Source organism: Muntiacus reevesi, chromosome 13 (genome assembly GCF_963930625.1).
Source record: "Muntiacus reevesi chromosome 13, mMunRee1.1, whole genome shotgun sequence".
Taxonomy (NCBI): Eukaryota; Metazoa; Chordata; class Mammalia; order Artiodactyla; family Cervidae; genus Muntiacus; species Muntiacus reevesi.
The window spans coordinates 32,826,849-32,844,398 of NC_089261.1; the positions used below are offsets into that span (position 1 = coordinate 32,826,849).

The 17,550-nt window shown below is 42.9% G+C and overlaps 1 protein-coding gene across 5 annotated transcripts in view; it reads left to right on the forward strand.

The window, feature by feature from the left end:
• RAPGEF2 (Rap guanine nucleotide exchange factor 2) overlaps positions 1–17,550 on the forward strand; it is a 256,474-nt gene that overhangs the window by 67,143 nt on the left and 171,781 nt on the right. For all 5 annotated transcript variants that reach the window (XM_065905101.1, XM_065905102.1, XM_065905105.1 and 2 more), the window contains exon 2: positions 12,264–12,334. In XM_065905101.1, the coding sequence (XP_065761173.1) occupies positions 12,264–12,334 (71 nt within the window). The remainder of the gene's footprint in view (positions 1–12,263; positions 12,335–17,550) is intronic.

Consider the following 17,550-nt stretch of genomic DNA (forward strand, 5'->3'; position numbering starts at 1 on the left):
CCCTTAGAGGTCTCTGCAGCTTGCCTCCTCCACGCTGTGGCACCGGACTGTCTTTAAGATTTCCATGATTGTCCTTAATAGTAGAGTAATAAAAACAGTAGCCGGTGCTCAGAAAGGTGCCTTTTCTGTGCAGGGTGCTGCCCTCAGCGCTTTGCGAAAATCTTTGTTCCGATACTGTCACCATCTCCACCTCGCAGGTGAGCAAACAGCCAGAGAGGCTGAGTGGCTGCTGAGGGTGCAGAGCCAGGCTGGGGCTGGGCAGCAGGCTCCGGCCAGTCCCTCAGCCCAGCCAGGGGAGAGGTGCCCGCAAGCTCGCCACAACCCCCTGCCCTGCCCAGAGCAACTTGCCATGTTTTCTGCAAATTTTCCATCCTGTTTGAAGGCCCAGTATTCCACCAGAAGATTATAATGTTAGAGGTTTCTTTAATAAAAAGGTATTGGAGGGAGGGTCTCTTTGGGGGAGGGTCAAAATGCCTAGAGTGTTTTTTCTCTGGAAAGTTTTGAGGATTAGAGCTGGAAGAAGTGAATAATTTGGGGACTTTGTAGTCACTTCTCATCCCCACATTTAGCAGGCTCTTAGGTGGGTGCCCCAGGTTCTTGGATTTCATGAGTCAGACCCTCGATCTTCCTGACCACCACTCAGAAATTGAGGTGCCAGCATAATGTGGGCAATTACAGAAAATTTCTTCTGCTAGTAATATTAGACAAAGCAACAAGTTATATCATCTCGTATTGATATGATTTTAAAGGATGACATTATAAAAGCAAAGCAAAAAAAAAAAAAAGGTATGATCTTCCCCCAAAGTCAAGCTCTTTATTTTTGTAAAATTATATTGTGTTTATTTATTTGGCTGTGTTGGTCGGGTCTTGGTTGGGGCGCACAGGATGCCCGTGGCGTCCTGCAGGCTCTTTTCCTTGTGGCTCACGGACTCTCTGGTTGTGGCCTGTGGGCTTAGTTGCTCCATGGCATGTGGGACCTTAGTTCCCCAGCCAGGGATCCAATCTGCATCCCCTGCATCGCAGGGTGGGTTTTTAACTGCTGGACCACTGAGCTCTGTAAATTAACACCTTCGACTCGTGAAGCATCTCACGCAGCATCTTCGTTCTTTCACTGTGCCTTATGCTGGTGAAAACTTTCCTATGGACCTATGTTTGCAACGCCTTCACTGGGCCTCTTTGAAATTTGTCCTTTACCTGGAAAAGCAAATTTCACAGCCTCCATTTCCTTCTTTCTACGGGGATGTTCTAGTTCTGGGATGAGGTAGTTGGTCAGCAAACCCCTCTCCCCTTTGTTTCTTTGATCTCTGTGCCAGGCATTCTGGGTTATGAACGTAGGTTAGGGAATGTGGGGGTGAGGGCCGCCTTTTACCTTCCTTCTCATTCCCCTGCTGGCTGTAATGGCCCCTCTGTGGTAACTGAATTCACCAAGGGCTCTTTGCCTCCTTCTGGTTTCTGGAGCGTCTTGATAATGATGCTCAAAGGGCTCCGTGTGTGTGTGTGTGTGTGTGTGTGTGTGTGTGTGTGTAGCGTTTTGATAATGATGCTTCAAGGGCTCTGTGTGTGTGTGTGTGTGCGTGTGCGTGTGTGTGTAAGAGAGAGAGAGCTCGCATTGCTGTTGTGACGGCCAAAGGTCTCTTGATTTATGCTACTTAATTATGAATATGATGGAGTCCATCATATAGATCAAGTGGACACATCCGAAGACTTGAGCTGTCAGGTGTGGGTGGTACACCCTGTACAACTGTGGGAGGTAGGACAGATGTAAGATAAAGTGTCCAAGGAGAGTTTGAAACATGATCGAGAGGCAGGATGCTTCAGAAATTACGACTGTGGTTCTTTCTAAACGAGCACTCCATTATCAATATTTTATATATACGTTTACTAGTCCTTATGTCTTCTCTGCAATCTGGTAATGCACTTCTGTTTTTGTAACTGCGCCCCCCACCCCTAGTGTTTATCTGATGGGATCTTTAAACTTCCCCTCGCCCATATGGACAGATTGGAAAGAGATCCATTTTGCACGGTACCTAAAATGTCTTTAGCACTTGGTTCATTTCTGACGAACAGAGTTGGAAAGCTTTAACTGTGTCCGCAGAATATTTTTGTGTGCTTCTCCTGTCCTCTTGAGAAACAGAGAAGTTTGAGAATAAGGAATACTCTTGGTGGTTGACTCCTCGGTAAAACATTCAAGATGGGAAAAACAGATGTCCAATTATTTTTGTCTTTTGTCCTAGAAAAATGGCAGCAGTGAGGTTTTCTATATTTAAAACCTGCTTTCATTCGGAAGCGCTTCCTTTCTGCGGAGAGCCTGTGTGTCCTCGGTGACCTGTTCCGCTTGGCTTTTGTTTTCCCAGGACTGTGTGAACCCACCGCTGCGAGGATGCTGACATTGGCCTGGTCGTTGCAGTTAGGTTGTCTTTGGAACTGGAGGCGTCCTGCGGGTGGCTCTGCAGCTCTGGGCCCCTGTTGCCAGGTTTTCAGTGGGCCGTGGCCCCCGCCTCCCCCCACACCAGCTCGGTTTCTGCAAGGCTTTAATCAGAGCCAGACCATCCCTGGGAAAGCGTGCCACCCCGGGCCCAAGGCTTTAACTGTGTCCTTAGAGGAGAACTGGGCACAGGGGGCATGTATAGCTCCTTTTTTTAAAAAAAAGAAATGGAAGATGGTCCGGGAATCATTTTATCTGAGTTGGGGGCATTGTGTGCATGTGTGTGTACAGCTGATTTACCTTTTCAGTTGTACTTGATCAAAATTTTAAATGTTAGTTTAAAATGTGCTCATTCACTACCTGCTCACTTACTCACGGAGAACAAAAGTCAGGCTGGCATTCTGTTCATGGCAAATCATTTTCTAGTGTGTTAATCTGTACATGGACAGTTAACGTTTGACGACGTATTTTGTAGTCTGAGAGATTAAAATAAGAGAGTTCAAAAGATCTGTTTTGATGTTTGTTCTCGCTGCCTGAGAGATGTGAGTTCCGGGGAGCTGTCGGCTCGGTCATGGGCATTGTTCTGAAGGGGAAATATCAACTCTGAAGCTCATACTGACTCTGTGATTTAGACACTTGATATTTTTCTTATTTGTCTCCAGGATGAGTTTTTAGTTAACAATTGTTGATATTTCTAAATGAGAAATTTGGGGCTTTCTTGGTGGCTCAGATGGTAGAGAATCCACCTGCAATTCAGGAGACCTGGGTTTGATCCCTGGGTTTGGAAGATTCCCTGTAGAAGAGAATGGCAGCCCACTCTGGTATTCTTGCCTGGAGAATCCCATGGCCAGAGGAGCCTGGTGAGCTCTGTGAGCCTACACAGCTCTACGGTCTGTGTAGTCACAAAGAATCGGACACGACTGAGTGACAGACACACACAGCGAGAATTTTAATCCTCAGAAACAATGCTTGCTTCCATGGCTGTTTTCCCCTGGGACAGGGCAGTGGACGCAGCGTGTGATGCGTGTCTAAGGCGCTAAACATAACACTGCTCATTTTAGGAGCTTAAAAACTACCGCGGGATGCCGGTTGTTGCTGAATCATTTAACTCTTACGTTTTCTTCAATAAGAGATAAACTTTGAGGATGATGTGGTACTTCCACTGCTCCTTAGAATTTAGGAAGTACTTCTCTGCCTTCTTCAGCTCATGTCCCCTGAAATGTGACACTTTCGGGCTCCCTGCCACCACCTGGAAGCAGAGGAAGCATGGGGCAAGGGTGTGCTCTGCTTAACTGAGGTCTGTCTTGTAATTTTCGTGGTTAATTCAAAAGGTAAGTTACCTTAGAATGACTTCTGTCTCAAGTTTAGGAACTATTCAAAAACTCTATTTTTTTTTAAGGCTCTAAAGAATCCTTGAGATAGTTTTGGACAAATGCAATATCTTAAATCAGTATCTTTTACTTCTGGAATTCCTTTTCCACCTGTCTTTAAAACATGCAGTTGCTCAAGAGTTCAGGGCTGAAGAAATGCCTCCAAACCGAGTTGTGGATGACTAGAATATAATCACAAACTTTCCTGCGTTTTGACTTGTGAATTTGAATGAAATCACAGCTCTGGGGCACGGTCTTCCTTTTGGATATAAGTTATAGGAAACGCAGAAACAGCCTTCATAAGATTTAGGTTGAAATTGCTGTTTAAGAACAAAGTTAAGAGTTTTACTGAATCACTTTGCCATATAGCAGAAACTAACACAACCTTATAAATCAACTATACTCCAATAAAAATTAATTAAAGGAACTTTATTTTTAGAACGGTTTTAGGTTTACAGAAAAGTTGAGAAGCTGGTACAAAGAGTTCTCATATATCCTCCTCACAGTTTCTCCTATTGATATTTTACAAGTGTGGTACACTTGTCACAATTAATAAACTAATCATAACACAGTAAAAAAGAAAAGTTTTACTCAAAATCATGACAGTCCACCATGGATTTTTCCTTACATTTCCCTGAAGTATGTGATGACAGCAGTTATCACAGTATGGAATATTTTTGTTTTAAAGGTTCTGGTGCTTTACCAAATTGTGAGGGGTGGGGATGTAGGACAGGTTTAAAATATGACTTTTCCCTCCTGGGGATGATAGAAATGAAATGATTTTAGCAAGAGTGCTGGTGGCCCTGTCTCCCATCCCCCATGCCCTTTCATTAGGGACAGAGGAGAAAGGATGGTCGTGGTCTCTGCACAACCCTAAGGGATGATGTAAAGATCCATCTCCTGCTTAGGTGTGTAAGCCCTTGAGGGACTGCTAGTCCTCTCTGCCCCCTGGTGGCCACATGCAGAATTGCCTCAGCCTGTCTGGGTAACCGTGCTAACAGCTTTCCCCCTTGCTTTGTCCTGGTTTCGCCCAGGGGTCGAGCTCGCCTTACTCGCAGGACGTGGATACCATCGGCCCTGCAGAAGTGCGACCCTGTTCCTTCTTTGCAACAGAGCTTGTTGCTAGCTGCAGAGATTAGAACAACGTGTAAAACAGTGACTTTGAGGTGTTTCTTCTCTGACGGAGGAGATGAAATATAAAGTGGCTGCACAGAGCTCACATGGGGGCCCGGGTGGGTGGCTCAGGAAGCAGTCCCTGCCGCCGGTGGGTCGAGTTGTAGGACACGTTCTCAGGGGTGAGGGCGAACCAGTGTGGTCGAGGGACTCTGTGTTAGGCTGGGCCCCACACTGCCAGCCCTCTGTATGGGACGGATGCAAAGCCCCCACTAGGTGGGGGCTTTATTGGGAAACCAGCCTGGGGGCTTTGGGAGCAGGTAGTGACAGGCTCGAAAAGCGCAGGTAGGTCTGTGCTCTGGGCTGGTTGGCTCCCTTTATACCATCCGTGGTATAAAAGCTGGATTGATACAGATGGTCATCCAGGGGCCCTGTGCATGTTTTATAAATAATTCATTTGACTTATTTTTTGGCCAGATGAATATATGAGAAGGATGCATTGATATATACAAATTCTGATGTAGATAAATTTCGGCAGTGTTTAAAAGTTTGTAAATCTTGATGTTACTGTGTGCCTGCCTTTCTGCAAATCTCACAGGTTGTGAAATCAGCCGCCCTGCTTCTCAAGGGTCTGTATATGCCGTGTGTCATTATGAAACTATGTATCTTTTAGTCACATGACCCAGTCAAGAAGAAGAGTCATGTATGCATGTGTGCCGTCACTTCAGCCCTGTCCGGCTCTTTGCAACCCCATGTAGCTCGCTAGGCTTTTCTGTCCATGGGATTCTCTAGGCAGGCATACTGGTGTGGGTTGCCATATCTCCCTCCAGACGATCTTTATGCTGGTATGCAAATAGTGTCTCAGTAACACATCCAGAGTTGCCGGCCTTTGCAGCAGTGGGGAGGAGGACACCAGAGCTCATGTTCTTTCCATTAACCTTCCAAGGGTGGTTTTTAAATGTTTTAGTTAGAGAACCTTGGCTTCTCCTAGGTAAAACTTTTCAAGCTTACTCTGGTGTGGGTAGACACAGCAAAGCCAGCAGATGTCCCCCCAACTTCGGTCCTTGATCTCCTGGCTGCGGCCGGGAGTTTGAGCCATGGATAGTTTGACTTTTAACCTCCTTATCATTATTGTGCAGGACAGAACTGTGATTCCTTGCTAGTGGTCTTTGGCTGGAGGGATGCAGTACCTTGTTGCCTGGGCAACAGAGAGCGGTGGGTCCCTGCAGTCTCCGGTCCTGAGAGGCTGGCGGGGCGGTGCACCGTGTGGGCCTTGAGCTCTAGCGTGGTCTTGGCCTTAGTTTCTGTGATGATTGAGATACAGTCTTTTTAAAGGGATCACCCTTACCTCTTGAACTGATCTTATAACTAACTGGAAGGTTGTACCTTACTTGTGATTCTGGTTCATGAAATAAGAATTCACTTTAAAGGAGAAGGATATATTGCTTCTCATAGTAGAGTATAGCAAACCTCCCCCCCCACCCCCCAACTCCATTTGCAGAGCATCTTTGGAGGAGGGGGACCGGGAAGGTGAGGGACGGTCTCCTCTCTCAGCTCTTCAAAGGTCATGTTAAAATACACCCTCAGTGCTTAGCCAGTCCTCATCCCGGTAAACAAGGGGAGTTAAAACCTAGTTCCTGGTGAATCTTGAGTTTGCTCTGAGGCTGATTCCCTCCTGAGCGAGCCTCTTAGAAGGTGCCAGCGAAGGCGCCCACAGTGTGGAAAGCTTTCCTGACTTCTTCCTGTTGGCCCTGGGTTCTGTTTACAGACGCTGAGCAAGAGGATTCCTTAGGTTGTGAGCACTCATTCTCCTCAGTGACCTACAGCAGGGGTCCCCAAGCCCGGGTCAGATTTTCGGAACCAGCCTGCACCGCAGGAGGTGAATTGTGGGCGAAGGGAGTGAGGCTTCACCTGCTGCTGCCCGTCACTCTCATTGCTGCCTGAACCATACCCCTGAACCATCCCTCACCCCCACCCTAGTCTGCGGAAAAATTGTCTTCCATGAAACTGGTCCCTACTGACCAGAAGGTTGAGTACCTCTGACTTAGAGAATACTTTTGGGTTTGATAACCTGGTTTATATTTGGGGCCAAAAAAAGTCTTTTTCATGGAATACCGCATTCCTGTCAGTACATCCGTGTTCTTGTCTGCAGGACTATAGCAGTTTTATGACTTTTCTCTGCTTTCAAATAACATCTATTTTTGAAAAAAGGATGTCCTTCCTCGAAAAGATCTATTGTTTTGAAAAATGCTGCTTCCTGGTTAAGGCAAGATTTTCCTGTTTGTATCTAAGACTAAAGAATTTGGGGGGGATCGGTTATATTTTTGAGGGTCTTTTAAAAATAGCAGTGGTTATGTGGATATTATTTGTCATGGGAGGTGCAGCGGGAGGTTAGAAGTTTGTTTGCAAATCATGGTTTCTTGACAAATGACAGTTGGAGCATTTAAGGTGATGTAATTCTCCAGCATTTTTTCCCTATAGTCAAGTTTGTTGAAAACTTCACTCTGAATGTTTCTTTGTGTAGAAAGGGGAAAAAAAAGCATCCAAGAATGTAAGTCCTGGAAGGCCATATGTTTCCTTGTTCCTCTTACGAGGGAGTTTGCTCTGAGATGCCATCCATGTGGCAGGTCTCTGATTGGTTTGAGCAGCAAGTCTCTTCAGCACCTGCCCTCATGCTTGTTTCTTTCCTTGCTGGGTGAAGGCAGTTCCGTGTACCAGTTCATAGGTTATTTTGGCAAAGGCCAACCCTGAAGGGGCGGTGAGGGTTGAAACCTCTGCTTGGAAAGTGGAGCAAGTGTGGGGGCAGGTGCTGAGGGGTGAGGCGGCTCCTGGCAGAGCCTGGATCCCCGGGTCTTGTCCATCACGCACCAGTGTGTTTCATTTCTGAAACCTCCGGCCACCTGGAGGTTTATTTGGACTGTGGAAATGTAGACGCTGACCGATAGTTGCCCTGGGAAGATGCAAGACCCCTCTGATCACTCATACTTGCTTCAGGTCGTCGCTCTTTAGCTTTTAGACCAGAGTGGGGCACCTAGACTGAGGGTGGGGGTGATCCAGGCCACTGGACACCTGGGGAAAGGGTAGAAGAAATTGATAAGAAAGAAAAGACCGTATCTGCCTATTTCAAAATACCACCTAGCCCTCCTTGCCCCTAGGAGAGGAGAGGGAAACCTGTCTTCCTTTCTGCCTTTCCATGTCTTTAAGTCCCCTGCAGTCTCTCTGCTCTAGTGCAGCCAGTCTTTGGCTCTCAGGCTCTGCGTTGCTGGAAGCCTGGCTACCAGCAGCTTCCTTAGTCTGAATCTCTGTGGCTCGTTGTCTTTCTTCCCTGGGAGTCTGAGACCAGAGATTTCCCGATGCCTTTTCCTAAGCTTCCTGACTCACCCAAACCTGTGCTGGTCACAGCGAAACATTACATCACCTTACTTGTTGCCTGCAGACATCAGTGAGTTACACTGACCCTGTTAGTTACAGAGAAGAGATCTCAGGTTGAGGTGTGGACGCTGTGTAAAGTCATCTAATTCCAGCTAGATGAAACTGCCTTCCCTGTGACAGCCTCACGTGGAAACGTGGTGTCTGTCCTGGAGTTTCCAAGCTGCTTGTGGCACAGACCACGTGACACGTTTCTTTTGGGCTTGCTCTAAGAGTAATAGAGGAAACTCTGGGTGTCATCTGACCTTCTGCGACTCCGTGATCTGTATTCCACCATCCTCTGTCCGTGGAATTTTTCAGGCACGAATACTGGAGTGGGTAGCCATTCCTTTCTCCAGGGGATCTTCCTGATCCAGAGACCTGCACTTTTGAAAATTGCTATTTCTTTCTAAATTCCTATTTCCTTTGCTAAATACACTTTTTCATTGTAAATGTATGTGCCTGATTAGGGTTAATGACGTAAATAGTCTTGCCTGTTAGAAGTACTGTGGGCCTTGGGCGACTTATAACAGGTTGATCAATATTTCAGTGAAAAAAAGGTCAGACTTTCGTGTTAGATTATAAACTCTTCAGAAATGGGAGGGTGGTTTCTCTGTTTCTGTTTAAGGACTGCAGCAGCATACACATTTATAATACATAAAATAGAATGTGAATCTTAGCATTATTCAGAAGGACTTTCTATTATGAGGATTAAAGAAAACCCATTATTTGAGGCATTTTTATTGGCTTTTCCTACCTGCACATAGAATATTATGATTGGGGTAGGATTGCTTCTAAAGAAGGGATTTAGGAATGCACACTGTTAACTGGATAGTGGGAATGGTTTTGTTTTAGCTTTCTTATTTGTATTGAATTTTTAGATCTATATGTAGATTTCAGTCTATAAATAACTTTTACAAGATTTGTGGGAAATAACAAAGCTACAGATGAATAAAATGAAAGTCCATCAGTTTATCTGAAACTTTACCATCAGAAGGCGCTACTTTAAATTTCTGTATTGATAAGTTTTAAATTGGGGCAACTGAGAATCATAAATGAGGTCTTCCCTCCACACTTCCCCCCAACACATCATAATATTGTTCTAAAATCTTCTTGGAATCCTCTTAGAAAGGTTTTCATTTCCTTGCCTAATTTATTCTGTGAATCATTGTCTATTATCTGTGCGCTTAATGTATGAAATCTAATTGCAGGTGCAGTTTGAATTGTTCTCAAAGGTACCCTTAATGTTACAAAGTTTTTTTCTTACCCGAGACAGAGGATTAAATTTAACTGAAGTAGTACAAGATTTGTGCAATGAAAAATACAGAACCTTGTTGAAAGAAATTAAGGAAGACCTAAGTAAAGGGAGAAACATCCCATGTCATGGATTAGGAGACTTAATTTTGTTACAGGAGCAACACTACCTGAATTGATCTTTAGTTTCATTGCAATCGTTTTTAAAGCTGGCTTTTCTGTAGAGATTTACAAGCTGATTCTAAAATTCACATGCACCCAAGAAAGTAGAATAAGATTGAAACATTCACAATTTCTGATTTCACACTTGCTCCAAAGCTGCATAAATGAGACCTATGTGGTTCTGGCATAAGGACGGACTTGTAGACCAATGGAATAGCTCTCAGAGTACAGAAATAAATACTGACATTTGTGATCCATTGATCTTCAGCAGGGGTAACGATACAGTTCACTGGGGAAACAATAATGTGTTCCAACGAAGGATGATAAGATAACTGGATATCTCCGTGTAAAAGAATGAAGTTGAATGCTTACCTTACTGTATATGTAATAAAAACGGAGTATAGACTTAAACATAAGAGCTACGACTGTAGAAGAAGAAACTCTATGTAGAAGCAAATATATTAATAAATCTTTGTGACCTTGGATCAGATAACCATTTCTTAAATCTGACTCTACAAGCATACATAACAGAAGAGTAGACAAGTTGAACTTCATCAGAATTAAAAGCCCTGTGTTTCAGAGGGCGCTATCCCAGAAAGTGAAATGACAGCCCACTGAAAGGGAGCCAGTGTTACCCAATAGCGTGTCTGGAGAGGGCCTTCTGTCCAGAATACATAAACAGTCCTTAATGTGCGATGATGGAGACAAATAGCCCGATTAAAAAGTGAACAAAGAATTGAGTATTTACCCAAAGACGTGTAAATGGCCAGTAAGCACGTGAAAAATTGTCATTAGGGAAATACAAATCAACACTTTCAAACACACCTAGGAAGGCTAAAATAGAAAAGACAGACATCAGTGTTGACAAGGATGTATGTGGAGAAATTAGAGTCCTCAGACCCTGCTGATAGGATTATAAGTGACGTAGCCACTTAGGTAAACAAGCTAAAGACAAGAGTTATCTTATGAATGAGCAGTTCTCCTCCAGGTATATACATTCCCATGAGAACTAAAGACAGGTGTGCAAGCAGAAATGTATGCATGAGAGTTGATAACAGCATTATTCATGCCAGTCATAAAGCAGGAAAAGCCCAAATGTCCGTCAGCTGATGAATGGATAAACAAAACGTGGCATCTGTCTACCGTGGAATATTATTTTGCGATACAAAGGAAAGTATCATTATCTGCTGCAGGGGAGATGAACCCTGAAGGTATTAAAGAATCAGAGTACAGATTCTCTAGAGAGAGAAGAGAGAAAGAGAAAGAGAAAGAGAAGCCAGTCACAAAAGAGCATGTATTCCATTGTGAGATTACATTTACACGAAATGTCCAAAATAGGCAGTTCTGTAGGCACAAAACAGGTTAATGCTTGCCAGGAGCTAGGGAAGGGAGGATGGGGGGAGAGCACTGATGGTAATGGGGGTTGTTTTCTGGGTGGTAAAATGCCAGGAATTATGATGGTGTTTGACAAAGACAAACCGTGAATTATTCACAAGTGATAAATCTTGAGTTCTAACATATCTGAGAACCCCTGGGCCTGCTTACAGCGACTCTCTAGAAGGAGGTGTCGCCTCATTGTGGGGTGGGAGTGGAGGTTTTTGCACCCCCTACCTGGTTCTGCGGTCTCCCACCAGAAAAAATGTGTGAATATCTCAATAGGGCTTTTGTTTTAAAAAGGAAGAGGATAATTTTACAGATATTTAAAAATAGGTTTGTTTTAGATTTTGGCCAAGATTTGGAGGAGGAGTAAATATCTATTCATATTCTTGAGATCAGAAGCTGCTATTCATTGGAGTCTTAAAATACTAACTCATGTACACCTAAGACTTACATAATATTATATATCAACTGTACCGCAATTAAAAAAAAATGCTGGTTCCTTGCTTGTAAAGGAACCTTGCTTGTAAATCATTAAAGGTTCTTTGCTTGTAAATCAATATAAACAGGATTTTGAATCTTTACTTGTTCTAACTTTCAATGATTACTAGGACTCTTTTTTTCTACGTATTGTAACATGATCTGGAAAAACAAGGCATGTGTCTCTTTTTTAAAAAGAGAATATTTAAATTTAAATATTTCTGCATGTAAGTAATGTCACTTGGTAAGAATTGAAAAGAAAAATTGGATTCATGCTCATCTTTAAGTGTAGGCATGAAGTAGCATGCATTAATTAAGAAAATAATGACTGAATTGGCAAATATTTATCCTTTACAATTAAAACCTTACTTTTGATATTTTACTGTTAAAGCCAGAAAATAATTGGTAACAACTTATGAGGAATTTATTTTCATAACTTTGAGCCAGTGTCGTTTATATTTTTATGGCCATTGTATGTGTCCCAAAGGCAGTTGTGATGGATGACATTGTGTAGGCCCCAGGATTTCTCTTGATATAAATGTGATTTTTGACGTCTAGAAAACTTGTATTTGGAAAAAAGCTATCTTTAATTTGGCCTATAAATATAATGACTTATCTTAGAAGCCTCTTTTTCTGACAAGTCTAATAATTCCTGTCCTTTTTTTTTCAAACAGGATCTGGAAATAGTGTATTCCTACTTACACGGAATGGAAGCCTTGTCCAACCTGAGAGAGCATCAGCTTAGGTGAGTCAATTTAAGATGAATGACAGTGGGATGTTAGAGTTTGGTGTGATCATTTATTATCCTGTAGAAGCAGGATTAAAGATAAGTTACTTCTGAACACTCTGCCCCATCTGGCCTCCGTGCTTGGCCTTGTAAGTTTTACATCCATGTGGTAGTTTTTGACATTTCTGCCAGAGTGATCACCTCTCTCCTTTCTGTCCATCTTCTCACCTAAAGTAATAAACACCACTTGGTGAATCCACCAAAGGAGCATTGTTTGACATCCTGGTAAATAAAAATCAATTTCTTAGCACTCATACATATGAAACCAGAATGTTTTTAACTGTTCAGAGAATGACTCAGTTCACTGTTTTAGGTCTTTGTATGGAATATATTTATTGCATTAAGTTGTCTGCCCTTTTCTGGGAAACTCACTTTATACCATAGTTGGTTTTATGCAAGTCAACTTGTAAAAATCTTATCGCTTCTCTTCTATAGCAACACAGCAGCCTTATTTATGGTTTTCTGGGCTTATACTAAAAGATCAAAACATCTTGTATAATCTAGTGATTAACTGGAACAGAAAAGAAAAGGACCTTGGGAAGATGGATTGCATATAAACACCAACTAGGAAGTTATGGGAAAATTCTGTTACCTCCATCTCCAGATACTTTTGATACCAGCAGTTTTTAATTATGAAAGGAATACTTTTTCTATGTATTTCGCTTTTAGTCTTTAAACACTAATTAATTTTTGAGCATGTCAATTTCATATTTAGTTGTTAATTGAAAAACATATCAAGAGGATTGAATACTTCTAAAATTAAATTTTTAATGAAAATCATTTAAAATAGATTGTAGGTTAAGTGTTTAAAAATTCAGTCAAGTTTTATTAGAAAGGGCCAAACCATTGGGAATTTAGAAGATGGCTCAAATTAAAGCGAGGATAATTTCTAAAGTGTGAAATTTTAATTTTATGAGTTTTGATGGCAGCTATCCTAGGAAAAGCCTGCAGTGCCAGTTATCTGTGTTACTGAGTGCAGTTAACCTGAAAATGCAAATTGATTAATATACAAATGGAAATGTCACTTTGCCATATGCATATAAAAATTCACATGGGTAATATTTCGATAATTAGATTATATTGATTATATAATGTGTGTCTGTAGTATATGTGGTTATAAAATTATTTAAGGTAATAGTAATCCTATGCAATAAAAAGAGGAAAATTTTAATACATCTTATGAAGATTTTCAGTATTAAAAAAGTAGAGGTAATATAATAAAGCCCCATACACCCCTTAACCTGCCTCAGAACCATCAATTTCCTGCTGTTTCAAAAGTAAATTTTGGCTGGAAATAACTGATTACTTCAACAGTATAGTTTAGTGTATTTGTACCTTAAAAAGTCCATTTTGGAGATCATTCAACTTTGTTGGCATGAACTTAAAAGGAGACACCTTTAGGATGTGTATCTTGTTCTCCTTGTGTTGAAAAGTCATTTGTTTCTCATATTTATGGAAATCATTAGCTGAAACTAAGTCCTTTTTTAGAGCAAGATTGGAACACTAAAATGAATAATAGCGAGAAAAGAGGTACAGATAAACTCAATGACTTGGATAAACTGCTTTGTAGTAACCACCATTTCTGGGAAAAGTACATCTTATTTAGATGTTACTTCCTTTGAATTTTATAAATAAAAGTTTTCCCTGTGGGATTGATAGAGACCAGTTAAGACTTACATGTAATGCAGTTTTCCAAATTTAGGGGTAAAAAAAAAAGCAGCTCGTAAGATTTTCCAAGTCTGTTTCCTCAGTACTGGGCAGCAGGACACTGGTATCTGGGGGTGCAGGCGGGGAGGCGTTCCTCCTCGGGAGCCCCGCTTGGTGCGCGGTGGGGCATCCAGGGCCTGGATCCCGAGCGCTTGTCACGTGCAGTCAGTTGGCTGTGTTGCTGTCAGGTCGCTCACTCTACACAATCTGAGGTTTCCGAGCTTCACTGAAAACCTGGATGTCTTTCCCACACAGCGTCATTTTTCTAATGTTCACTCCCTTAATCCATATGGATTAGAAGCGGCATATTTGCCAAAGGGGAGGAGGAAACTCCAGTTGGGAGTTGAGGCCAAAATATCTTTAAAAAGCAGAGTAATTTCGGCCATTCAGTGTTGGAAACAAGAGCTTGCTTGGCGGGGGGGGGGATATATATATACACACACACATATATATACAGAACTGTATATATATAGTTGTATATAGTATATGTGTGTGTGTCCATGTATACATTCTTCAGCATTATGGATGAGCATAATTATTATTACACAGGCAATTTTAGACATTAAGGGACAACTAAAATGTGGCTGGTATATTCTTTAGGAATTCAGGGAAGATCAAACATTCCATTAACAGCATTTAAGAAAAAAACTATTTTTGTACTTTTCCCATGATTTGCAGCATTGTCATATAGATGGTTTTGTCCTGATCTCCTGTTGGTGTTGGTTAGGCTGATTTGTGCAGTCAGCAGTTGTCGCCTGCATGCCTGCTATGTGCTGGAAATCAGGTCGGCTGTGGGGATGCCGCAGTGAAGTCGACCGGACCCCTGCCGCCACGGAGCTTATGTTCCTAGTGGGGCAGGCAGGACTTAGTTGTGTGGACCGCTGTTGTTTCAGTCAGATGTTGCATGTTGGGCTGCTCTGACTTTGTGGTCGAAAAGAGGGAGCAGTTGTGTTGGCTCAGCTGCTCAGGTATCCCCACGGTGCTGAGGGGTCCTGATGCTCTGGGCAGGAGCAGGCAGGAGCCATGGGAAGGTGAGTGTAGGTCGGGATGCTCGGAGTGGTCAGCAGCACAGCTCAAGGACAGGGGCTTGGATTTTCTCCTGAAGACAGCGGAGATTAAGAGCAGGTGTGAGGTGCTGTGACCGCGTGTCGGGAGAACACCTAAAGGCAACAGGTGTGCAGAAGAGAAGCGGAGACTACCTCTGTCGTCCTCGGAGGAGATCATAGAGGGATGATGGCTTAGACGGGTTTCCCAGATGGGTCAGCAGTGAAGAATTCGCCTGCCGGTGCTGGAGCTGCAGGAAACTTGGGTCCTGTCCGTGGGTTGGGAAGATCCCTTGGAGGAGTAAATGGCAACCCACTCCAGTATTCTTGCCTTGATAATCGCATAGATATAGGACCCTCGCAGGCTACAGTCCGTGGGGCCACAGAGTCAGACAAGACTGAGCGACTGAGCATGTGAGCATGATGACTGATGCCAGGTTTTCACAGGTGGGTGGTGAACGTGGTCAGCTTGGGAGGATGTCTTTTGGAAACAGGAGCTGGTGGAAAGACGGGATGTGAAGAAAAGAGAGGAGTCAAGGATGATGACTCCAGAGTTTTTGGCCTAAACAGTTGGGTTCTGACTGGGGGAAAGCAGATTTGTGGGGTAGAAATTTAAAATCTTTTTGGATGTTTTGAAGATGAAATGGCTATTATACGAAGTAGGCATTTAGAAGAGTGGGTATCACAGTGAGGGGTTAGATGTGGGGCATGGCTTTGGAAGCCATCAGTTTATGGATGAAGTTAAAAATCACAGACCAGGTGAGGTTACATGGTGCAGAGAAGAAGACTGAAAGCCCCTGGAGGTGGTCCATTTAGAAGTCAAGTAGGGACTTCCGTGGTGGTCAAGGGGTTAGGACTCTGCACAGTTACTGCAGGGGGTCTGGGTTCAATCCCTGGTCAGGAAACTTAGATTCCACAGACCCCATGACATGGCCGAAAAAAGTAAGTCAGGTCGAGGAATGGGCAGGGGCAGGGACTCCAAAGGAGACAGAAAAATGGTTAGTAAGGAACAGAGAACGACAGTCGGACACGACTGAGCGACTGAACTGAATTGAGTAAGAGGAAAACCAGGAGACATAGACAAGATAATTCTGTAAGGAAAAGGGAGTCATCACATGCTACTGAGACGTGAAATTGATACAAGGTCAGAAAAGACTTAGGCAACAGAAAGGATGCTGTAATTCTTAGAGGTGTTTTTTTTTTGGTTGTTGTTGTTGAGTTTCAGGGACCTGGTGATGGAGGAGTGGGAGGAGGATGAGAGAATGGAGACAGTTTATTTATGTAGACTGCTCTAAAAGAGAATTTCCATCATGGGAAAAGCAGAGTGTGGATAGTAGCTGGAGGGGCTGTGGGGTCAAGAGTGTCCCCTCCCTCTGTATGGGCGATGGACATAAGGTGTATTTATGTATCAAAGGAAGCCATTCAGGAAAGAGGGAGAAACGGGTGATGGTGAGGGAGGAGATGAGCGTGCAGGAGCCCAGGAGCCACTGTAGAAGGACTGAGATCTTGGAGAGGATGCGACTGGAAACAGGGCAGAGCCTGTTATATAATTTAAGACCTGGTATTTTTAGACCCATTACTTAAGTCTCTCATCCCTTCCTGGGAAGAATTCGTGTGATTCAGTCACTTAAAACTGTGTTCAAGGATCCATGCTGCCTCCTGGGGTTCAGTGAGTGTTTCGGGATAGGGGTTGAGAGGCTGAGGGACTCTGAAGTAGGGTGGTGGTCGCAGGAAGAGCAAGGCAGAAGAGAACTCAGGAGAGTTGTTTTCAAGTGAAAGAAAATATCAAGAGTGGCATTGTTTGGAGTTTGCAGACGGGGAAGGTATCGGTGTGTGTTGATCCCAGTGTTTCACAGATTGGAGGTTGGTAGCCCCACTGGCCAAACTGCAGATGTGATTGAAATATTCACTTTTGTAGCCAGTCCTTTTTATTCCTTCTTAGTTTCTCCTTAGGAAGAAACAGTCATTTTCTCTTTTGCATATCTGTACTTTTGGGACATTTTACTCGGGCTTAATATGATAAGATGCTTTTTGAAGATGCTGTTCTTGAGGTAATTTTGAATATTTAAACATTCATGTTTTCCATAATTTTCATAATTTTCCCCCCAGAGATGAATCAGCTGAAATAACAAATCTTTAAGTTATAAAGCATCTGTTTAGTCATTTTAGTCATAAAAATAATGACTTTAATGAAAGCCTACTTTTGTCTGAAATTCCATACCGTTAAGTAACATCAGTGTTAAACTGTGGATGACGTTATCACTTTTTAAATTAATAGGTTTTCCTTTTTGGTTTTCAGCTTCCTTTTCATTTTCTGTTTACCTTGGAGAACATTAATTTGTCCACATGTCCTTTACAAAAAATACATACAATTTTGTTCTCTATGAAATAAACCTGGTGAAGCTGACATCTAACAAAATGTTT